The 25,250-nt window shown below is 44.4% G+C and overlaps 1 protein-coding gene across 1 annotated transcript in view; it reads right to left on the bottom strand.

The window, feature by feature from the left end:
- Positions 1-21,297: 21,297 nt before the first annotated feature.
- The window catches only part of RNGTT (RNA guanylyltransferase and 5'-phosphatase), a 342,236-nt gene continuing 338,283 nt past the window's right edge, over positions 21,298-25,250 (bottom strand). The window contains exon 16 of the mRNA XM_059177113.1: positions 21,298-24,023. Coding sequence (XP_059033096.1) covers positions 23,860-24,023 — 164 coding nt within the window. The 3' untranslated portion in view covers positions 21,298-23,859. The remainder of the gene's footprint in view (positions 24,024-25,250) is intronic.

Below are 25,250 nucleotides of genomic sequence, written 5' to 3'. Positions count from 1 at the left end.
CCAGGTCTCTCATGAGGCTATAGTCAATGGTGGCCCGGGTCGGAGCCACCTCCAAAGGCTTTCTCACTTGCATGGTCCAGCTATCAGCTAGCACCCTGGCTGGGATACCTACCAAAGGTCTTCCCACTTGGCCGTGGCTTCCACATAGCACCGGAGCTGGATTCTGAAGGCAAGAGACATGGTAGAAGTTGAATTGTCTTAGGACCTGGTCTTAAAAATCACATGGCATGACTTTTACTGCATTGTATTTATTGAAAGCTAGTCACTAAGGCAAGTCCATATTCACCATAGGAACTGTGTTAAAGAATTTGTGGACATATTTTTAAAATCAGCACAGATGGTACATTCCAAATCTTACACCTTCTCCACCCATAGCCACTTTGATCTATGTCCTCCACACCCTCTTGGGTCCCCAAAGCGGAAATGAGAGTGTCTCTCCAGACCCTTCTCTTTTCATCCTAGAGCCGTTGGGCACCAGGCCACTGACCGACTCTACCTTCCAAATTTCTCTCAAATGCTCAGCTCCCTTCCACTCCTTTGTCACCACTGCTGCTGGACCTCCATCATGTCTATCAGGTCTTTTGGATCACTGTTGACCTCCCTCCTCCTTCCTAGAGGTATTTGTGTCACCACTGGAATGCATCAAAGACCATCCCATGGCCCTTCACTTTCCTGAGTAAAGTGGGGGAAGGACTGGAGAGGGAAAGGACTTTGTCCAAAATCACACAACTAACCAGAGGCAGAGGCAAGCTGGAACTCAGCCTTGCTGCCCATGAGGGCTGGGCACCTTCCAGCACCTTCCCTGCTTGAGGGTAAATCTTTGGATGTTCTTGGAAGGCATTCTCCCACCAGAGGCCTGGGGCAGTCTCTCTACCTCTACATCTTAGGCCCAAAATATGGTCTCTGTTCGCAAAGAAATTGTTGCTAGAGGAATAAATAAATGGCTACTTTTATTATTTTCCTTATTCCAATGTACCAATTTACCATTTAAATAGGCATTTCCAGATTTCTGAGTGTCATTATCTCATGAAGGAACTATTCTTGCTCTTAAGGAACTTCCATTCTAAAATTAAACAAGACAGACAGAGGAGATAGACACACACAGAGAGACACTATACTTTTCTTTTTTTGGTAAGGGCTGGGGGAAGCGCAGAGAAAGGAGAGAAAATAGAAGAGGACAGAGAAAGATCAGCACTGTTTGGTGGATGGAAATAGCATGAGAGACAGCATAGAACTTGATGGGATCTGGCCCCCAAGAGAAGGGATTTCGAAGCTGCACAACTATTTATTTATTTTTGCATATGGGATCAGCCATTTTATGCGACTGATAAAATCAAGGACAATTAGACCAAATTGAGCTTTAATTTTGGATTGAAAGTGTGATTCTTCCACAGAGAACTCCCTCCCACAGCATCTGAAATTACTAACTAGCTGCGGAAGGCACCCGGAGCCATCAGCCCGGGTAAGTGTGAGCTTATTGCTTGTCAAAAATGTAGACACTGATAAGATCTGGTGCTCCTGCAGGGGCATTAGAAAGTCTAGACAAGATGCAGATTAAGGTTGCACCTTGGGGAGCATTATTTAGAACATTTGCTTGTTTATAGCTCATTCAACTTTGGAACTGAGGAAGAAACAGTGACCCCAGAACTCCTGAAGTACCTGGGCTGCTAGTTTGGGTTGGGGAGCAATTGGGGCGGAGGAGGTGTGGGCAGGACACATTCAATTTCCTTCTTCAAAATGTGCTAAGCCTCCCCTAAGCCATTAAAAAAAAAAAAAAAATTCCATCACCTTTCTTCTTTTTTCTACCTCTCCTTCCTTTGCCAACCTGGTGCATAGAAGCATAACATCCATGTTAAAAGTTTAAACCCTTTCAGGCCATAGATGTGGAGTGGGACCCCTCCTGGCCTTACTTACCATTCAGCAGGACCTGGACAGGTGAGTTCTCTCTGAGCTGTGAGGACCACATCTGCTAGGTGCCGGTGGTGATGGCATCTACCTTAGGGTACTGACAGGATTAATGAGCTGATGTGTGTGGAGGCATTAGCACTATGCCTGGCACAAAGCCAGAGTTCAAACGATGTTTGGCATCACTATCAAGTTTGTGAGTTTATGACCATCATCCTATAGCCTGTCATGCTTCTAGGCCACTTCCTCCTGGTGCCTGCTAATTGTAGCTTGAGAGGTTTCCTTCTCTTGGCTGGCCTTCCCTTTGGAAGTTTCCATCCCTGTTGGGATGCCGGGATGCCAGGCCAGGATGGGTGTTCTCACTGTGAGGAGTGTGGTACTCCACACATGTCCCTGTTTGGGCCCCCTTGGCCAGATAGAGATGAGAATAAGACTTTTCCAGGTACAGCAGGGCTGGGTCCAGCTAGGGTCAGGAAAGTGTTGATCAGAGTTCATCACTGGCCTTCTTCCCCTAGGCAGCGAGCTCTGAGCTCCTTGGTTATAAAGCTTGCTGCTCCCTGGAAGGGCTCAGGAATCTTGAAGGGACTGTGTAATGAAAGACTACCCAGCTGGGGGACACATGTGCAGGCCTTCAAAACCTTCCCTCTAAGCTCTAGGTTGGTTTTGGCCTTGGAAATTATGGCACTGCTCAATATCACAAAGCCCAATATCATCCAGGCCTTTCCTTTTATCCTTTCTGAGCCGTCTTTGACTCTTCCTCTTTCAGTTGAATTTGGATTTCTCTTTCCTTCAGGGGAGAGAGAAACAGAGGCTGAGCAGGCTCTTGGTGAGGACAGGACTCTTGTGGGCAAATGGGACTGGATGGAGGAGCAAAAGGAAGACCCATTGAAGACCCCATCAGAAAGTTCCTAGAGGAAGCATTCCTTTGAGTAACACTACAGGGCACAGTTCCTGCCCTGAGGGGCTAATGAGGGGTGGAGAGAGGGATTACTGGTAATGTGAGAGATGAGCACAGGCAGGCTGCAAGCCACAGGTGAGGTCAATGAGGGCTCTCAGGAGAAGGAAAGTTCTGGACAAGGATGTGACTTACCTGCTCACAGGTAAGTGAGCAGGAGTTAGGGGTTACCCAGGTTACGGGTTGGTAGAAGGACAGTCTGGTATGGGTGTGTGTGTGTGTGTACTGTAGTACTATGATCTGTTTAGCGTGGCTGAACGTGCAAGTGTGAAGGGAAGAATGTTAGGAAGTGGAGAGGTGAGCAAGGGCCATATCACGGTGGCCGTAAAGGTCAATGTTACAGAATTGGAATTTTCTCAGGTTGGTGATTGGAAGCCCCTGGAGACACTGAGACAGGTGAGTACTACAGTAGGACTGCATTTTTGACCAACTAAGACTGCTTTTGTCCCAGCGACATAGGCTTGGATCTCAGAGGGTCACACACCCAGCTGCTCCATTTCTGCTTTGGTAAATTGAGACCTGAGACAACAATTGTTTATCCCTGCCTTTGCTTAACAATTGAAGCAAAACAAACTAGTCTTCTATGCCTTAGAGGCCCTTGAAAATGTATTTTTATTTTTTATCAGAGTAGTGTGTGTGTGTGTGTGTGTATTTATATATATATATATATATATATATATATATGCTTAAAAACTCAAAGATGACTAAGAAGCATAAATAGAAAACAGCTGTCACTGACCCATTTGTCTTCCTCCTAATTCTCATTCTTCAAAGACACTGTTTTCTGATATTTACCTCTGTATTTGCAGGCAGCATACATGGAATGCTTTTTTTTTGCAGTTTTAGATTTATTGTGGAAGACGATGCCATCTCTCCCATATATATACCATAGCCTCCTCTCCATTTTCTCTACATAGTTACATCACTGCTGTTAGCTAAATCAGTGACTGCTTTAATGTTTTCAGCACAGCTGAGCCACCTGATATACCAGAACATTTTTTTCAGTTTGCTTTTTGTCTTTCCTGGTGTTAGTAATTGTCAGTTTGCTTTGTTTTTTAACTAAACTATCGATGACTTATTCCAAAACTCTCCAACAGAGCCCCGAATCTCCTTTTGTACCTTTGAATACAGCAAACCTTCTTATAGGACTTTCCCCCTCCCTTTTTTTTTCCTGAGACATTCCTCCTGGACCCTCCCTCTCCTGTTCCAGGTGGGAGATGCTGCTTTCCAGACAGCTGCCCAGCTGCGTGGGAGTTGGTGGGGGTGGTGGGGAGGGGGGCGGGGGAGGCCTTCTTTTCACTCTCAGATTGAAAAAATCCATTTGCTTTCAGAGGCCCTTTTGGGAACCATCTGGGGACCCTGCTTCTTCAGAAAGAAGAAGCTATAGAAAACGTAAAAAAAAAAAAAAAAAGGCAGAATAATTTTTTATTTTCCTTGTACTTATACTAGAAACTCTCCTTACCCACATGCATGCCTTGGCTTTCTGAGGATGCAAAACCGAATCCCCTCTTTGGTTTTAAATCCGCTAAAGCCTCTATTTTGCCCATCTGATTTATACAATGGCATATAAGAAATGCAGCTGTTATTACTTCCAGGTGCACACACAGTAATTTAACTAAATGCTATCAAAGCCTTTCTAAGTAAAAAAAAAGCCTCCTGGGCTTGTTTTAATGAATAGATAAAGCTAATTTGTAATTAGTACATTTAGTTGTTAATATGCAAATGAGGCCTGCTGTTATCTGTAATTAGCACCAAATTCTTGATTGCTAAGGATGCTGCTAAAATACTTAGGAAAGTCTATAATCCTCATTGAAGTCTCCAGCTACCTGAGGCTCTCCCAGACCTCACTCCTGCTCAGATGCCCCCCACACCTGTGCTCCATTCCCAGGGGTTCAGCTGCCTGCTGAACTCCTCCTCTCTGTTCCAGAAGCACCTTAAACTTACCTGAACCTGAACTCATCAAGTTCTGTTCCCTCCCTACACCCACATCCCCCTCTAAGAACCAGGGCTCTGGTGCACCACTCTCTCCCTCTCTCCCTCCTCCTCCTCCTCCAGCAGGATCCCCCATCAGAGAATATACCATCACCCAGTGAGTCACCCAGGCTGGAAAAGCAGGCTTCATCCTGAACCCCTTCCTCTCCCTCTCCCTCTGCATCCCATCCATTTCCAAGTTCGCTGCTTCTTATTCCACCCACGGTCACTTCCCTAGGTCAGGCTGCCCTCTCCCCTCTTCCTGTAGTCCCCCCTCCTTTCTCTGTACTCCCATTTACTGCCCACATGGCATTCAGCATGATTTTTCCAGACCTCCTCCTCACTTTACATCTTTCAGGTCTTAGTTCTGATATGGCATCCACTGGGAAGAAAGATATCCAAGATCCCTGATCCCTGGGACTGACATAAGCGCCCTTCAACCCACTTCCATATCACCTCCCAACATGTTGGGGAGTAGAGAAGCACCCACCATGATGTCACTTGCTCACCTATCTGCATTACTCCTTACAATAGGGGCATGTGTTACTGCCCTCATCAACAGACACTCAGTAAACCATCCACAGATACTTGTCAAACAAACGACTGAGTTGGTCTTGTCAGATTGGTTTTAAAAGGTCCCCACCAATGTTTGCTATTTGATTCATTTCTTTGCAAGTTGACTTCGCCTTAACCTTTATGGATTGGTAGTGAATGCTGAATTAGAAAAGTCTGAGTGACAGCATCAGGGAAATACAAATCAAAACCACAGTGATATACCACCTCACACCAGTCAGAATGGCTAAAATTAACCAGTCAGGAAATGACAGGTGTTGGTGAGGATGTGGAGAAAGGGGAACCCTCCTACACTGTTGGAGGGAATGCAAGCTGTGCAGCCACTCTGGAAAACAGCATGGAGGTTCCTCAAAAAGTTGAAAATAGAGCTATACTACAACCCAGCAATCACACTACAGGGTATTTATCCTAAAGATAGAAATGTAGTGATCCTAAGGGGCACCTGAACCCCAATGTTAACAGCAGCAATGTCCACAATAGCCAAACTATGGAAAGAGCCCAGATGTCCATCAACAGATGAATGGATAAAGAAGAAGTGGTATATATACACATGGAATACTATGCAGCCATCAAAAGAAATGAAATCTTGCCATTTGCAACAACATGGATGGAACTAGAGAATATTATGCTAAGCAAAATAAGTCAATCAGAGAAAGACAATTATCATATGATCTCAGTGATATTAGGAATTTGAGAAACAAGACAGAGGATCACAGGGGAAGAGAGGGAAAAATGAAAGAAGATGAAACCAGAGAGGGAAACAAACCATGAGACTCTTAATCTCAGAAAACAAACTGAGGGTTGGAGGGGAGGAGGGTAGAAAGGATGGGGTGGCTGGATGATGGACATTTGGGAGGGTATGTGCTCTATTGAGTACTGTGAATTATATAAGGCTGACGATTCACAGACCTGTACCCCTGAAACAAATAATACATTATATATTAATTTTTAAAAGATCTAAAAGTGATACCAAAAAAAAAAAAAAAAATGTATAGAAAGACCTGAGTGAGCTCTTGTGTATGCTCTTACTGCTGCCCCCAGATAAACACACAGCTCACTCCAGGAGGATTAGGGTCCCCGCACCTCTGGGCTGTGACACCTTGGATCAGTGGGCTTTCCTGTTGGACCTGGGGGGCTTCAGAGGTATGGGCAGGAGGCCGCCCCCTGTGTGATTCCAGCCTCCATCCTCCACATCTGCAGCCACCCAAATGCAGATGAAGTCCTTTGATGGCAGGCTCTGAAAACCGAGGAAGATTTTTCTCTTTGGTAAGAACATTTGAAATAACATCTTTTCAAGTGTGTTGAAGATCAGAATATGAATAAGATGGGGGTGTGGTAGGAAGGAGTAGTGGAAGGAGGGGCTGGGCCCCCGGCAGCTTGGTCTATTCTGAAAGGGGTGGTGGTGAAACTTGCTTTCTTTTCTCTGCAAAATGACAAAATCACTGTGGGGACATTTACAGCCAGAATCTTTTTGACATTTTTAAATTTCTGAAATCATCAAAAAGAAAACATTCTGCCATGTGCGTTGGCACGGGAAATGCTTTATGTTGTGGGGTTGTCTAAAAGACACTAATGGAGCCTGGTTAACTTCATCAAGATTGCTCTCAGAGATTTTAGGTCTTTGAAACATTACATATAGTCTCCTGGGCAGCATGTTTGCCATGTGGAAGTTTGGGGCGGGGGATACTTGATTCTTATTTACCAGTCACTGCAGACAAGACCAGCATGTCATGTCAGGTTCACATCTTTCTTCTTGGAACCACGGGGCAGGGACAGCAAGGAAAATAATCGAGGTGTGGGACACCATCCGACCACCATTCACTGACTTAAATCAGCCCACCCAGTTGGGTGCTGGAGGCCAGTCCTGGACTAAGAATCTAGGAGAATGAAGGAGCTTCCACTTTTCATTCAGGACTAGGAATGGAGCCCAGCAATCCCTGGTGGGTCACAGAGCCCTGGGCTCCCTCACACGCCCTGCTTCTTTTGGGTGGTGACTTAACTGAGCAAAGTTCACGAACAAGCACTTGGTCTGGAAGGTAAGGAAATCATAATCCTGAAGTCCCAGTGAGGGAGCAAGCAGCCTTTACCCTAAGTCACTTGGTCACCTATAAATAAATCACATACTTCCCCCATTTTCCACCTGACATTCCATCATGGCCATCAGTCCAGCCTCAACATTTGCTGCCCAGTTCACTGTCCCTTAAGATCCAGCGTGATGCGAAATCCAGCAGCCCCCTAGCATTTAGTGACAACTCTCAGCAAAGACACACTGACCGCAGGGACAATTTTATGTTGCTGGTATACTGTTCCTTGTGTGGAGGATCAAAACTGAGGGAGAAATGGGGCCGGAGCCTGCAACTCCAGCTTGGAGGATGAGCCTAAGTGGACAGTACAGCTAGAACCTGCAACAGAGTTTTCAGCACAGCGTGTCCCAGACCGTGCCCTTCCAGGACGGACTCCGGGTTGGTTGTGAGGCAACAACGTGAGGCGTAACTTTCATGTCTGAGAGGGGCTCTGAGTAGAGGAGAACCCCACATGACAAACGTAGGTTGGTCACTCTGTTTGAATCTAGGAGACAAGGTCAGCTTTATGTCGAGGATTCTTTTTCTGTCATCTTTACAGATGCTCACAGAAAGCTCTGATTACTTGCTGGGTGCCAAGAATAAGGGAGTCACCTGGCCAAAAGTATTTCATGGCAGTAAGCACATGTGAGCGACTGTCCTAGTTCCGTCCCAGTTCCACACAGTTCACACAGGGCGTGCTCAAATACCCCAACTGCAAACTTGTCCAAAAAACTGCTTCTGGATTGCCGAACCCTGTGAGTATTCATTAAGCAAAGCTCTGGACCATTACAGAAAAAAAAAAATGTACATATACACAAATTTTACCTGTAATTCCCCCCTGAAACAAGACCTTTGGTGCTCAGTGATAGCTTCCAGGTGAATTATGGTTTAGGAGTTGACCAAAAAAGTCCCTCCACAAGGAAGATCCTTCACTTTAGTAGTGTGCAAAAGATTGAGTTCTCTTTGAACACAATATAAATTATTTTTTCTCCAAACTCAAATTATTTACAGCTTCTCAGGAATGTCTCTGTCACTTGTGGCATGACGGACAAAGTCTGCCTCTGAGGGAGAAGGCTGGAAGGACTTGGATTTCTCCAGAACGCACATCAGCTGCAGTCCTGATTCCCCTCAAGAGATTGTCTGAGTCAGGGGGTGTCACTGACATTTGCTCGAGCATCTTGTCCACTCCTGATAATTTATCTGAGCAGCTTTTGTCTACAGTGTGAACGGTGACCATGTTCCTAATGAGTTTCGTGGAGGTTCACTCCCCCTGGCACGATTTACAGCCAACTGATTTATGGGGCTGTGATTTGGTGTGGCTGGAGCACACATGACCTCACAGCCGGAAACAAGGTTCTGGGGGGTCGGCTCCTCCTTTCCATCTGTTCGGTCACCACCTCTTCCTCCCCAGCACCCCAGAGGCACTGTCCACGTGGTCCCTGGAGCTAGACATCTTAAGAATCCCTGTCCAATCCAGATTCTTCCGAGGGATGATAGAAGCGCGGATTTGGGGGAAACAATTCCCCAGGCGGCAGCTGTAAGACGGGGAGCTGCTTGGTAGGGCCTTCGCTGGCTCCAGGAGGAGCTGACAGAGGACAGCCAGGCTCACCACTTATGGTGCGCAGTAAGCTTTCTGTTTGGGCATAGAAGGGGCTGAGAGCCAACTCTGCCATCTTTGTGCCACTGCCCGGAGGAGACAGTTTTTCCCATCCCACAGAGGCACCGTTTGGGGGTTGAGGACCTAAGAATGACCCCCTGTGGTGGGTGTGATGAGGAATCCAGGTCAGGAGTGGAGAAGGAGGGTCCTAGGAGTGTGTTCCCACCAGACAGCTATCAGGGCCTGAGGCTCCACAGGAAGAACAAACAGAGCAGGGCCCAGCTGTCTGTTTGGTACTGGTACTTGGGGCCCAGGTTTGCTAGAGCAGCCAAAGAATTCAGGCCTCTTCCACGAAGGCACTGCTCCCTGCCAGGAAAGCTCGAGCTGGTGGCAGATGTGAATCAATATTCCTTCTGCATACAAGTTGCTGCAAATCATTTTTCCAGGGTTTTCACACTAGGCACCTCGTCTTCTCGATCTCGGCGTGAGTTATGAGAGAACGAGGTCTTCTATGTTTTTAAGGTCCACCCCTGACACCAAACCAGCCCTGAGCCTGCAGAATTGTGTGTCTGGGTTCATGCCCTTCCTACCTGCAGTCATGAGTCCCCTGGAAATGTGTTTCTGTCTCCCATCCCCCGCAAAATCTGAAATGACTAGAACGCTCCCCGCCCTGAAGACCCATGTCAAATGCCATCGAGAGGCCACGTGGAGAAAGAAAAGGGGTCAAGTCCCAGCTCCACCTCTTCCTGTCCACATGATCTTGGGCTCTCTGAGCCCCCATCCACTCCCCCTGTCCAGTGGAGTTAATAACGACTTCTTCCCAGGGCTGCTGGGAGCGTTAATCACGGGCTGGATGTGGCGCATTCACTACAAAGTTCTCAACAGTGTCCAAGTCTGTCGGCCCTTCCTCCAGGCAGCAGCATTCCAGAGCCAACCAAGGGCCTCCTCCCCATCTTTCAAACCTCCCTTGATATCTCACTCTTCGTCCACCTAGTAGCCCTGAGCTCGCGTCTGCGCAGTGCGTGCTTGCTGGCTGCCCATCCCACACGCAGCTTCGGCCCCCTAAGCACCCCCTGGTCGGCCTGTGGGGTCACGCTGACAGCTAGCTCAGAGGGACCCACGCTAGAGCCTCAGCACCCTATTAGAGTTGCTGTCTGGGCTACGGGATAAATATTCACGTTCCAACGTGAAAAGACGCACAGAAACACACCAGCAGTGAGGTTTCCAACTTGAAGTTTTCCTCTGCAACAAAACCGTGTTTTTCTATCAGCAGCAGGCTTAGCCAGCCATGTGAATAATTTTAAACAGCCTGAAAAATTACCATTGATTCCAAAGCATTGATTTTCTGCACCACAGTAACACATTAAATCTCTTTTCTGAAGAAGACAAAAGAGAACGAGAAGAATCAACTTGCGGGGGAAGGGGTCCTTATACAACAAAATTAATTTAGTAAGTTGCCGATTTTTAAAGTAGATGACCTGTGAAGGACATTCTGCTTCCAGCCAGAGAACCTTGTTATGTAAGAAGGGCGAGCTCAGTTGTGCCTCAGAGAAGAGGGAAGCGGAGGAACCCGTGGCTGCTAGCGAAGATGGTTGAGTGACATGGCCCTCGGGGCACCCCTAGGCCACCCCGGAGCCCCAGGCCCCCCAGAGGCACGAGCGGGGAGCTTGAGAGCGCCCAGGTTTGCATTCGCTCTTGGTTACCCAGAAGGCAGACGCTGTTGTCTCCTCATCTGAGTCCTAGGAGTCCGGTCAGCTCTGGGTTAGACTTGTTCCGTTCCTGACACTACAGGTTTAAAAATGGAGTGTTAGTTTTCCAACTCAGAAAACATCGCCTTGGGCGTATGTGTGAGGATTTAAATGTATAACCACCATTCATAATTTTTTCCAAGCCAACCTTGTTTCCGCGACCTTTAGTCATCTTGTTATACCCAGTAAAAAACACTCGAAGCTAAAACAGTTTGGTTATAACTTTGGGGGGGGGGGGCGGATCCCACTGTCCTTTACCCTGGCATTTCCTGTCTACCCCCACCAAAAAAAAAAAAAAGACCCTGGAACTTCTATACTTTGTTTCAAACTCAAGGCAGATTTTATTTATTTATTTATTTTTAGAATGCATCAGTTAAATCTGTTCATCTTTTTAGAGTTGAGGGACTGGAAGAAATCACACATCGTTTCTGATGTGATATACCCATGGGCGGTTTTGCATCCTACCCAAAGATAGCTCCACTTCATTTTAAGATGTTTTGCCTTCTATGGCAATCAAAATCAAACTTTTCTAAGTAGACATGTGCTTGGAGGTTACACAACTCTGAGCATCCATCAGCGGTGCCTGTGGTCTTTGCTTCACCTTGAATAAACTTCCAAGCCCTGGAGGTGTATGTGTGCACCTGTGCTCCTCATGGGCATCTGGGCACCTCCTGTTGCTCAAGCTCAAGGGTGAAAACAGGGTAAAGGGCAGTCACATCTGGGCTACCTACAGGCTTTGTCCAAGATCAGATTGTCTGCCTACCTGGAGGAAATCCTTTTTTCCTCCCCATCTTTAGCTTCACAGGGAATAATGCCAAGGGAGCAGAGAATCAGAAAGATGGGGACCAGCTGTGCTAAAGTCACCTAGTACTTCTGGGTCTCACTTTACTTACCTCTAAAATGGTACCAGATGCCCCAGAGGATGACTTTCAGCTCAAACTCTAGTCTTGTGCTTTTCTTCTCTGTGGGAGCATCCCAGGAGGTGATCAAGGGCTAGGAGGTAGCTCCCCACCCCCAAACCACTGCTGCAAACTCCTTTCAGCCAGCTTCCTGCTGGTTGTTACTCTTCCCGTGCTTCTTGCCCCAGGCCAGTGCCTTCCCTTCTGCTTGCTTATCTGGGCTTCCTCTTGCCTTGCACCCAACAAACACCCCTTCCACTGGATCTCATTGACAAGAAATCTGGGGAAATGTATTCGTAACCAGGACAAGCTCTAGATAAATCTTGGTCACTGTTCTTGGCAACTTGTGTCTATTATTATAAATTCCCTTAGAGTCCTATTAGTTTCCTCAAACTTTCCGCTTACTCCTTCTCCTAAATGAAACTGGATCTTTCTCTAACTGTAATACTTTTTTTTTTTTTTGCAATCCTTTTAAAGGAGGCTTTTGCATTCATTCAATTAAACTATTCACTACCTAATATTTGTTGGGCTGAAGAAATGCTTGTTGAGTAAGCGAATGGACAAATGTACCTTGTTGGTGCTATGGGAGATGCAGGAACAAACAAGCCCCCTCCCCAGCCTTTAGGAGGACGGTCTATCTATGGTGGTGGAAAGGATCAAACACACACAAAAATAGCTGGAATACTAGCAGTGCCACTACTCTTGTTATAGCATCACAGCTTGTAAATATTGAAAGACAATACTAGCTGAATACAGCCTAATACTAGCTGGAAACAGCCATTTCCCTAATCACCCGCAGCGAATTCCTCCTCCCAGCTATGCTGCCTCTCTGTGGTATTCCCAGACCTCCCTACAACCTAGCAACCAGAGAGGAGTAACACCTGGTTTGGCAGGGAATGTTGGGTATGCTCCTCCAGAGCTGTCCTGATTTGTCAGCACCAGTGCTTATCAGTTGGTTAATATTTTGACTATTACTAATGAATATGAATAAACCTTGGGGGGGTGCCAAAAAGAAGGGATAAAAGCAATTAAGCAAATAAAAAAGATATTGGGAGACTTGGTTCCATTCTCAGCTATACAGGGGGCACCAGCCATAAATCTGGCCATTCAGAGAGGGCATTATATTTCCTGGCCACAGGGACTGGTTCAGTAAGAGACAAATGACCTGTCAGATGAAATGAAATGTAATGAAACTTTCCCTGGGGCTGTTAGTAGATAGATAGTTGTTCTTTATGATGCATGTGAATTGAGATGTGATTCTTGAAGGACCATAGGAAGCCCACTGAGACTTGAAGAGTTGTAAAACTCCTGGATCAAGCTATTCCTGAACTCATTCTTGCCTTCTGGACTATTTAATTATTTAGAGTGGGTAAATTTGCTTTCCTGTCATTGTATAACAAAAAAGTCCTGATACTGGTGTGAGGCAGCAAAAAAAAAAAATACAAGTATAGGAGAGATGGAATGCAGTGCCCTGCCATTTTCAGTGTAGCATGGCTCTACACTCTGATCTTTCAGTCTGGTCTCACTCTCTCCTATTCACCCAAGCCATCATACCCTTCCAATTTTTCTTGATTTCTTGCCCAATGTGGGGTTAAATCCTTCATCTTTTCAACTTTCTTCTGTTTTCACTTTGCCAATCTCCAATCCTTGGCCATCAGACAATGTTCCCAGCCCTTTTAACATCATGGCTAACACAGAACATGACAATCTTGGAAGGAACCCTGGGGTAAAGCTAAAGCATTAAAGGTGTCTGTATGGGTCTTGATGGGGAAGGTCCATTCAATTTTCTTTAGATTAAAAAATTGTGGTAAGAAAACAATAAAACAAAAAGTCTTAGGGAAGACACAGCTTTATACAAAATTTCAAAGTAAAATCCTTTCAAAATGTTAAATGAGAACTTTGTGCTTGCTCCCATGAACATACCTTTTTAATGTCAGGTTTACTGCTTTAAATGCTGTCCTAAAATCCTGACCAAAACTTTTAATGATAATCCCTTCAGCTTCTTGGTAGTCACTATCAATGAGAAACCTTGTACATGTGGGGAATAAAAAAATTAAAGCCATTTTTTGGGCAACCTTTCAAAAATGTCAACTGCTGAAATTATATTTAAAGAATCCAGTCACGTTCTGTTTTTCAGTTCTACATATAAATTCATGGGGATTTCTTGCTGACATTACTTATGATAAAGCAAATGGACTCCCATTTCAAGACAATTATTTTTACATAAATTATTTCTAAATAATGACGAGGCCCTAATGTGCAGAATGCATGTGCATTGTTAAAGAGGTCTTCTTGTACTTAAAATGGATGCCACCACTGTAGTTTGTCAGTCACAGTGGATAGGAATAGCTGACATACAGGAAGGCAGGGACAGCGCCATGCCTTAATGCCCTTGTCAGTTGCCAGGAGTAGGGGGTGGGGGTGAGGGGGGTGTCCAATAGCCCAGGCTGTGTGCTCAGGTGCTCCATGGGCTCTCTGTCTGGGCAGGGCAGCGTCACGCTCTGGGACCAGCCTCCCCGTGCCCCTGCACCACCCCCCCATCTCCACGGTGGAGCAGCAGCCTCCTGGGTACTTAGGTTGGTCCTGAGCTTTCACCTGCAGGAATCACCAGGTTCTTCCTTTTGGGAGCCCAGAGACATCATTCAGCTGGAGGCAACCGTCCAGCACCCGCCCCCAGCCTGAGAACTAAGAAGATCAACACTTCTGGTGTTGATCACTAGATCCCTATGACCCCTGGTCACACACATGGGCATCTTGAAACAGGGGATGGGAAACTGTCTAGACAGGTCATCATGGAGTGAATACATGGCATCACCTCTACCCTCAGGAATATTCTTTCATCTGTTGATAGATTAAGCCCCAAACCCCACCACTTCCATGTCCTCATATTCTGTCTGGTTTTTCCCTTGACTTTAGCCATCCCCCATTCATGCTTCTGAAGGTTATCTATCTGCCTACTCTTTTCTCAGTCCTTCGCTCTCCATGACTTGCTCCTAGGGCAATTGGAACTATTTTCTGCCTCCTCTATCAAGACATCCTTCTCTCTCTCAGCTCCTGAAGGTTGTACCTTCTTGACTTTCTTTTCTTTTCCTTACTTTCTTGATCTTTATTTGAACTGACGTCTTGATGCTGTACTTTGTCATTTTTTTCTTCCATCCACTAACATGGAGGTTGCTGACCCTCTTTTTACTCGATACCTTCTTCTCACACTGTTTTATACCATCACTGCTGTGTGAACAATTTTCAAATCTTGCCAGCAGTCTGACTGTCTGAACACCATTCTAAATTTTACCTCTGTCTTTGGGTAGTTCCTTCTGAAACTCCCGGCAGCACCCCCAGCTCATCCTGCTCTGAAGCTCCTTCTCCATCCCAGCCCCAAGTCAGCTTTTCTTTCTCACATCCCTGTTTCTGGGCAGGGCCCCACCATTCCCCAACCTTAATTCAAACCCTTGAAGGTAATCTTGGCTTCTCAACCGATTATTGAATTTGATGATTCCCTCTCCTGAATGCCAGTTCCATCCCTCACCTCCATTTCTGTATATGCTATCATATTCTAGGTTCTTTACCTCTCAAAGGGATTATTACAGTAGCCTCTCAGCTGGCCTATCATCTTGCTTTTCTTTCTTCTGCCTCCTTGGACAAATTCTCACAAAGAACTCCCATGTATAAAAGCTTTCAATAGCTCTTTACTGTTGACTAAATTGAGCCTAACTTCTTAGCCGGACATTCAAATCCCTTCGTAATCTGTTCCCAGCCTATCTGCACAACCCTAGTTCATTTACAGACTTAGAAATACTTATTAAACTTCTATACTTCATGCCAGACTGGCCTAGGCACGGGAAATACAGCAGTGAAGGAAATAAAATTCTCAGTTCACATTCTAGAACTTACATTCTAGAGAAGAGAGTCAGACACTGGGAAAACATGTGAACATGTTGGGTAAGTGCTTGTGGAAAAATGAATTAGGATAAGAGGGTAGGTAGGTGGTGATGGGAGAAACACTTTATATATATTTTAAATTTGTATTTATTTATTTGAGAGAGAGAGATGAGAGTGTGCACACAGAGGAAGAAGCAGGCTACCTGCCCAGCAGGAACCCGACTTGGGGTGCGATCCCAGGACCCCGGGAAGGCAGACACCTTACCGACTGAGCTACCCAGGTGGGAGTAGCACTTTAGGTGGGATGGTCAGCCAGATCTTTTTGATGAGGTGGAATTCATCTAGATAATTGAATGAAAGGACAGTGAGCCTTAGGAATAGCTAGGGGGAGGGCATTTAGGTTGTGGGAAGAAAAAGTTCAAAGTCCTTGAAGCAGGAACATGCTTGGCAAGATGAAGAAAGCACAAGGGCACCAGTGGGATGCACAGAGTGAACTAGGAGGAGGATGAGAGGTGAGCTCCGAAGAGGCGGCTGGGGGCTATGTTATGTAGGCTTTGTGGGCTATGGTATGCATTTAGAATTTAATTCTGAATGAGGTGGAAGGCACTGGAAGGTTCTGAGTAGTTGAGTGACATGTTCTAAAAAATATTACAGACAGCTGTGTGGAGAACAGACGGAGGAGGGGATGAAGGAGAATGAAAACCAGGATACCAGTTAGGAGGCTATGGCAATAACGTAGGCAAGAGATGGGATGAGAGACGTTGTAGAGGTTGAGAAGTTGTCAAATTCTGGTTACAGTTTGAAGGTGGTGCTGACAGCATTTGCTGATGGATTGGACGTGGAGTGTCAGAGAAGAAAAGAATCAAGGACGATTCTGAAGCAACTGGAAAAGTGCAATTGCCATTAACTAAGCTCTACAAGAAGACTGTGGGAAGAGAAGCAAGTCTATGGGGGAAGGAAAGTTCAGTTTGGGGTGTATTAAGTTTGAGGTGACTATTAAACGTCTAAGTGAAGATGTCAAGCTGTCAGTTGGATATTTGACTCTAGAATTCACAAGCAAGATCCAGGCTAAAAATAAATTTAGAAATTGTTTGTGTATAGGTGGTATTAGCATTCAGGGACAAGGACAGATCTCTCCTAGAGAAAGTCTACACTTTCTGGCTACACTTACACAGAGGTCAGTGGACCGAACCTGGGTTACTACAACACTAGGAGGCAGAGAAGGTAAAAAGGGCTCAGCAAGGGAGACCCTGTAGGTAGGAGGAAAGACAATCAAGACACTCAAGAGGCTTAGAAGCCAAGAATGGCAAGGGTTCAACAAGAAGTTTGTGATTTGCTTTCAACTAATCGTGTGTGTGTGTGTGTGTGTGTGTGTGTGTGTGTGTGTGTGAAGGGAGATGGGGGACTTCCTTCAACAAACAGGAACTACCACAAACTGATCACTGCTAACTATGGGTAGATGGGACGTCACTGTGCATTTTCCTTACTTTTGTATATGGTTGACATTTCCCTTTAAAAAGAGTAAAAATAAATAAATAAATAAATAAGGAAAAGAAAGAGAGGGCGAAAAAAAACCAAAACCAAAACAAACACCAGGGAGTGAGAAGCTGATCGTGCTGAGAGGTCACTTAGGAGAGTGGATTTGACCCTGTGGAGGGCACTGCTGGTGGGGACAGGAGCATTCTCAGTAGAGGCAGAGCCTGTTGGCAGAGGATACAAAGGAGGGGCACCTGGGTGGCTCAGTTGGTTGAGGATCCGACTCTTGATATCAGCTCTTGTCATGACCTCAGGGTTGTGAGATCAAGCCCTGAGTTGGGCTCTGTGCTGAGTGTGCAGGCTGCCTCAGACTCTCTTTTCCTCTGCCTTCCCTTGCCCCCAACTTGCATGCTTTCTCTCTCTCTCTCTCAAAAAAGAAAGAAAGAAAAAAGAGAAAATACAAGGAAAGCAGAGGGAGTGAACAAGTGCAATCACCTCCTAGGAATCTTGCAGGAAAAAGGGCCAGAGAAAAGGGTAGCTGGAAGATCAAGGGGGCCCAGGGCAATTGGTTGGTTGGTTAGCTTAGGTCAGAGCGATTGCAGCCAGATATCCTTCCCCTGTCTTTCATACAAGCCTTAGACAATTTGCTCCAAAGCAGCCCTCCCCACGTTCTTTGTCTGCACCTCCCTTCCCATTCACGGTGCCCGCCTGGAACGAAGGTCTGGAACACGTCACACCTCCTGCGTCATTCCAATTGTATGTGATGTGTCCAGGCATACAGACTCTACCCACATGCAGAATTTTCAAGAAATTTTTTACAGGAGAGTTTTGGTTGTCATGTGGCTCAGCTAGGCTCTCTCTAGCAGCCCTCGTCGTCGATGTGTATCAGAGCACACAGTGTGCTTAGACTGGAGATCAAAACTACACAATGTTCCCCTGACAGCTTTCAGAAGGGAAGCAGAACTTCTACAGAAACTATAAAGTTTCTTATTCCTTTAGATCCTGGAAGATAGCATTCGATAGTAGCAACAAGAATAATATCTTTCACTTGCCTTTCCCACTCTAAAAGACGTGGCTAGAAGCACCAATTTACGCTCAGGGATCACGGAGTGGTATTTATTTTTAAAACTAACTGAAAAGCCTCAGCAGTTACTGGAAGATTTCTCTTTGAAAACATCAGAAGCTGGGCAGGAGTAGGTGGGGAGGGAGAAGGAGCCTCCTAGCTGAAGATGTGGCAGGCTCAGTGAAACTGCACCAAAAAATAAGATGTGATTGAGAACACGACTTTCCTCACACCTCCCCTCAAAGTGTCTCAAGGCCAGGAGGCCAGGGCGGTTTTTTAAGATTCCTCCTATTGAGAAGTTTCCTCAGAAGCACTCACTTCCAGTGCAAAAGGCAAGAACAGACAAGACACTTCTAGTCAGGATTAAATACAAGACACATCGTAGATGGCCTCTGAAGAAATTCTGAAGAAATGAGACGTTTTCAGAGCTGCTATTATGACGAGAAGGCCAGAGTGACAAAAAAAAATCATGCTTGTATAAGCTGAACTGAGGGAGACAACAGCAAATACGTCTTGAGTCTCGACAGGAAGTACAGCAGGGCATTTGCACCTCCTGCCCTAAACACAACTGAGGGCTCGCTGCTGTTATATACCCTGTGTTATGGGCCAAACCCTTGTTTGGAGAGGGGACCGGTGGAGACTATCATGATACAGTGTGAGACCTTAGAGGCTACCTACAGCAGGATGGCCCCCTCGATCCTGAGATGAAGGGAGTTTGGGGTCTCTGGCAAAAGCAGGAGCAGCACCATGAGGAAAGATTCCTGAGTTTAGAGAACATGGAGTTCTGGGAATGACAAGGAGGCACACAGACATGACCCAAATCTGAATACAGGCGGCAGCCAGATCATGGAAGGCCTCTGACATCTCGGACCAGAGAGCTCTTCCTGGTGAGCAACAGCAGGAACAGGTCTGCAGACTTTAGGGGTCATTCTGATGGCAGCATTCTAAAGGAAAAACATACTACGCACCAATTTCAAAGTTGTGTACATTGGTGCTCTGTGGGTCTGATTTGTTGTCACATTCTGTTTTTCTGTGTTTTATCTGCCTATGCTTATTTTTGAATCTTAAACAGCTGAGGGGTTCATTCTCTCCAGGTAGGTTTCAACATTCAGACAATTCATTTTTCACCTGTATGCCGTATATCTCAAAAGCATGTTAGAATCAACAACTGCGAGGTATACTATGATAAATTCTCGCTATGCAAATGACTTTGGGCTACAGAACCAGGGCTTGCCCCTCTGCCGGCTTACAAGCTGCCTGGAATTTTACCTGTGCAATGAAAAAGTTTTCACCAGTTTGGGGTGAAATGTAGAAGCAAAGGACCATGTAGAGAATCATAAAAAAAAATTTGTTCTATGTAAAGACACACCTTTTCTTCTAAACGATGTCCTACCCCTTTTTTGGTTGTTAAGATTCTCTTTATTTTGGGGGGCCTGGGAGGCTCAGTTAGTTAAGCATCTGCCTTTGGCTTCGGTCATGATCCCAGAGTTGTGGGATCAAGCCTCACATTGGGCCCCCTGCTCAGTGGGGAGCCTGCTTCTCCCTCTCCCTCTGCCTCTTCCTCTGCTGCTCTCCCTGCTTATGCTCTCTATCAAATTAAAAAAAAAAAAAAAAAAAAAAACTTAAAAAAATTCGCTTTATTTTATGAAATAATGGCAACCTGATATTTTGTAAAGCCACTCCATGGCCAAACAGTTGGCAACCCTGGATACATGCGCTCATCTGTGGAAATGTGAAGTCTTCTTAGAAGCCTGGCAGGCCTCTGGTCTGAGGGCCCTCCACCACCACTCTGTTTACCCTGCATAGTGGTTGGTCCCGATGGCAGAGTCTGGTAGGAGGAAGGACGCTTCTGGGTTAACCAAGGCTGACACCAACCTGCCAAAGCATCAGAGTTGACAGTTAACTATGCGACAATCAGAAAAATGTTGGCCCGGTGTGTAATTTAATCACTTATTTCTTCCTAATTATGTCTCTGAAATTTAGCATCTTAATGAGAATATTAAACTTCTTTTCATGGCCTCTGTGTCACTCACATTTAAATATTGTTAAATATTAAGTAAGTCCCTAAAAATATATCCACTTTGCTGATCCCAATGTCATCTCCCTGCTTTAGAGAGAGTTCCTTGAAACCCTGTTAGCCCCAAAGAAACAAACAGTTTGGGCCCCCTGGCATGGAAGCAGCCCCCACGCTGAGGCTGCAACAAAGCTCTTGAGGAGTACTGAACAATCAATTAGGCGTTGGGAGTCAGGAAGACCTATATTTGGGCCTCAGCTCACAACTTACCAGCTACACCACCCTGGGTTAATTACCTCTCTGAGTCTCAGATTCCTCAACTACAAAAGGAGGGTAGTAACAGTACCTACCTGCACGGGGCTGTTGTGTTTAGGACAGTCGTAATGCTTGGTAAATCTTCAGTAATGGCAATATTGCCTTCATTGTAAACATGGGCTATTTACAAAGCATGAGCCATCACAAGAATCGTGTTAGACCTGAAAAGGCTCTTTTTGATCATCTGGCTCGATCTCAGTATTTTATAGAGTGAGATTATAGGGTGAGATTAAGAGAGAACACAAGAATCAATGAAAGGCAGAGCCTCGACTTGGTTTCTGGGGTTAACCCAGGGTTTTTTCTACCACATTAGTCTTCCCCACCTGCAAGTATTTGGTTCTTGACTTTCAAGGTCTTTTGCCTAGAAAGGACTATGCACTTAGTTCCAAATGGTTATCATTTGAAAATTACAAATGGCAAATTCCATACTTTAAAAAAATGAAGAATCAAAACAACAAAAAAACTGATAGCAGTCGTTATGTCACTATTTCAGAATATTTACTGCAGAAAGCATTAAATGTGTTAAAAATAATGTAACAGAATATCTACTGCACTAAGAGGTGAATGAACAGAAATATAATAAGTATCATTTACAGATGTGCTTTGTACTTCCCTCCACTCTTTTACACTCCAAAAAGAAAAGGTGCAAACTGCACCCCCCCAAGTCAATCCAACTTCTTGGTTTCTCAAGAGGAAAACGGGATTTTCCAAGTCTTTATGCTAATTCTAGAATGCAACAAAACCAGATGGATTATGATGGGGCATGGCTGACAGGACAATGCGGCAACAGAAAGGACATGAGATCATTAGTCAAATAAAGGGACACAAAACAAAGTGGATACACTTTCTGTTATTTTAAGTCAGTAGTTTTATTACAATCCACATGGACACACAGTTGAGAAGGAATGTCCTGACATTTTCTGAGCATTTCACGGAAAGCAAATGTAACCATCCAGGCAGTCGAGTCATCCACATCTTCTCCAAATTCAAAGCAAAAGCTTTTATATTTGATAACTCAGGAAAGCAAAGTTTTCTTATTTTTGTCTACAAAACTTCAGTGTGAGAAAATAGTTACAGTGAAGTGGGCTGACAAGGGAAGGAGTTCCTTCCTTCTTGCTGTCCCAATCCCTGCCTCTCGGTTTTCCCCCTTGACTTTCTAGATGACTTTTTATGATACTGCAGATGACAGTGTGTTCAGGGGCCAAAGGGGATCTACTTATCAGGCCGGCGATTATACTTCACTGTAATTGAAAGGAAAGAACAAATTAAGAAAATTAAGTTCTGGAAAAATGCACAAAGGCAAGGGGGAAAAATATCTGGGTGTATTAAAAATGAGATGCTCTTTTCACATAACTCAATTTAAAAGGTTACAATTACCATAAACATTTAACTCCATTAAAGATCACTGGCAAAAACTAGCTCTTATATCTGCAAAAGGGCTCTGCATTTATACAGGCTTGGAGGAAAGCGACCTATCAGGTGAAACGAGTTGCTAATCCTGGTGAAGCAGGCGTCAGACTATCTGGAGTTGCATAGGTGTTTGTTCAGACTCACTTTGGAAGGCAGCTATGCTCACCACTATACCACCAACGCCGACCAGACCCACTTTGTAGAAGACACTACGGAACATGACAAATTTCCACCTTTCAGCAGTCATTGCAGCAGTCAGGTGTTTTAATCCCTTTAGTGCCCAAACTCACAAATGCACTCTAGCAATGAAATACTAAAATGACCTTCTGGATACATTCACTAAGCGTTACATAACTTGGAAAGAACAAAGGAAAAAGCCTAAGCGTGACTCTAGTATTTCATATAGAAAAGCACTGCAGGAGAAAACTTTGTTTAAAAACATCAAAACGCAGGTAAATGTAAATACATTTTTGGTTAATCTGTGCTATACCATATAGAAATCCTGTCAGACATTCAGTCTGCTGGGTAACTCATTTGCATTTTTCATGTCTGATTGTATTAGTAGAAGAATATACACGGCAGCATATACTGACACATGTATATGCATAGACATATATAAAATTCAGATCATGAAAATTTGTTTTAAATATACATACTTAAAACCTGTACCTCTAAAAATAAATACCTTAGCCTCTAGTAGGCTAATTCTCAGAGTTCCTTCACAAGCCAATCAGAACACAGCTTCTCAACAATAGCAGATGACCGATTAGCTGCTCTTTAAATCCATTATCTATCAGTAAATGTTGTAAAATTCAGATGTGTAACAGAAATAGCATCCCCAGCACAGAACAGAGATAGAATTCTGGCTTTGAAAATCAATGTCTTGGCTTCCTTGATGTTTAGTTCCTACAGATGTCTACTCTTTGCCTCTGCATTTATCTAGCAGTGGGAGAGCGGTTTCTAGTGACAGCATTCTATTCCATGGGCATTACCTTCTAATCAAAGGAGTCGGCTGGCATGTCCTTTGCCATTTTGTTCAAGGGAACTAACACAACTTCGTTTGTATTTGATATCACTCCCATAATCACAGTGAGTTGTGTGTTTTAATGTAATTTACAATGTGCCGATACCACTGAGGTAAAGCAGAAGTAGCCCTAGCTCTTTTAAAAGGAAAAAAAAAAAAAAAAAGAGTCTCCCAGGAGAACACTACATAAAAGGGACCCGGTGGTGGATATCTAAGTTCTAGGAAGTAACTCAAAAACCACTGCCAGAATGACACACTGGATCGCTGATATTTTAGTTCCAAGAATAGAAACATGAAAATACTCAATATACTTCCTTTAAAAAGGATGCAACTCACAAAAACAGGGCTTTACTTTTTTTTACTTTAACATTTCAAAAAAACAACTTAAAATGATATAAGCCAGACCAAGTTGTTCTATATAGTACAATACTTAACAACCTTGTCATTTGTTTCTGAATACAAGAATCTCAGAAATGTAGGAAATCCATGATAAATGATAGCAAGAATGTTTAATGCCATTGCCTAGATTTTTTTGAAAAGGAGTATTTATCATAGTTGAAATACAGCTTCTAAAAAATACAGTGTTTTCTGTGCTCACAGTTCCAGATTACTAACTTTATAAATTAAAAGTGAAAGTTATCCATATACAAACAAGGCCTCTTTTTCATTGATTTCAATCTCGATTAAACCTTTGGATATTTCAATCTTCAGATTCACAAGGTAAGGCTGAGTTTATCAGATATAAATAAAACATTTAAAGTCCACGAGGTATTGCAGCACTGAGGAAACAAATGCATCAAATATTTACAGGCTGGCTACAATACTCTTTAAAAAAAAAAAAAGAAATTCAAAATGTGTATCAACATCAAGCCACACTCTTTTTCCAATATCTCTGGCTGCAAAAATGGGGCAACAGCATCTTTTCCCACTCATTTTTCCTCTCAATCCTTGAGTCAGGGTCTTTGTCTTAGGTCAAAGGGCGAGGTCTTTTGGGAGGTGGTGGAGGCATGAGCTCTGTGTCGGGGTCCAGATGATGTTTCCGCTTCTGCCCTTGAGAAGCTGCCGCACATCTGTCGATGAACTCAAACAGCATCTCCTTGGTGACAGGGTTGGAGATGCTGTTGCACACGGCTGTGGACAAAGGGAGACACGTGTCTCACGTGAGGGTTAATTAAGGTAGCTGACTTACCACAGGGAGATGTGAAAGGGGAAAGGTTTTCGTCCCGACAGGCTGAACAGTTTCATTTCACTAACTGGGGTGACAGGCTTCACACATGAAACGACTCTCCGCCCTCCCCTACCCCCCAAACGAGTGCTCTTCTGGTGGATACTCTTTCCTGTACCATTAATTTTATTTATTTATTTATTTTTAAAAATATTTTATTTATTTATTTGACAGAGAGAAATCACAAGTAGTTGGAGAGGCAGGCAGAGAGAGAGAGGAGGAAGCAGGCTCCCTGCTGAGCAGAGAGCCCGATGCAGGACTCGATCCCAGGACCCTGAGCCGAAGGCAGCGACTTAACCCACTGAGCCACCCAGGCGCCCTGTACCGTTAATTTTAAACCAAAACTTTAAGTATTTGAATTACAACCACTCCATTACTATCGTTTTCCCCCTCTTCGAAACTGCTTTCATAGGATTTTAACGGACCACAGCGCATCACGCTACAGTCTATACTCAACCAAAACTTCTACAGAAACCGTATGCTACCATCCTCCAGTCTCATCTGTCAGCAGAAACTCCACCCTGCCATGATGGCACCCGCCACCGTTTCTACTGAACAGGGAGGTTCCACTGGAGCAGACAGATTGTACTATTTTATTTCAATAACTTGTTTGAGATAAGTAAGGTATTCTAATAAAATTATGAATAAATACGGCATCTTTTCTTATGTGATCAAAATTGACCACCAGGTCTGTGAATTGTATTTACATATCTAGTTTGGGGGCGGGGGGAGGACAATGGCTTAATTATTCCCATTTTCAAAATTAACTCATCTTGTCTGAACACAGATGCTAGTTCCAACAGAACCCTTAAATGTACAATAGTAACTTTCACAAACTGCAAAACTGAAACTGGCAATTTCTGTATTTTCTCATAAGCTTATCATATAATCAGCATCATCATTGACTGAGCAGTCTAAAGGCACACAATTCTATTAACCTTTAATCTTGGTTTTTATCCATTTGGGGTTTTTTTTTTCCAGCTTCACTATAAATGCAATCCAGAGCAACAACTGCTACTGCTACTATAAGGTTTACCTTATGAAATTAATTAATTTCTGTTGTTCCCCATGAAAGAAACTTACTATTCTGAATTCCCAAAGCATTTATATTGTACTCAAAGAACTCTCCGAAA

This window comes from Mustela lutreola, chromosome 6, assembly GCF_030435805.1.
Source record: "Mustela lutreola isolate mMusLut2 chromosome 6, mMusLut2.pri, whole genome shotgun sequence".
NCBI classification, from domain to species: domain Eukaryota; kingdom Metazoa; phylum Chordata; class Mammalia; order Carnivora; family Mustelidae; genus Mustela; species Mustela lutreola.
Note: the sequence above shows the minus strand (reverse complement) of the source record. Positions and strands in the feature narration are given on the sequence as shown.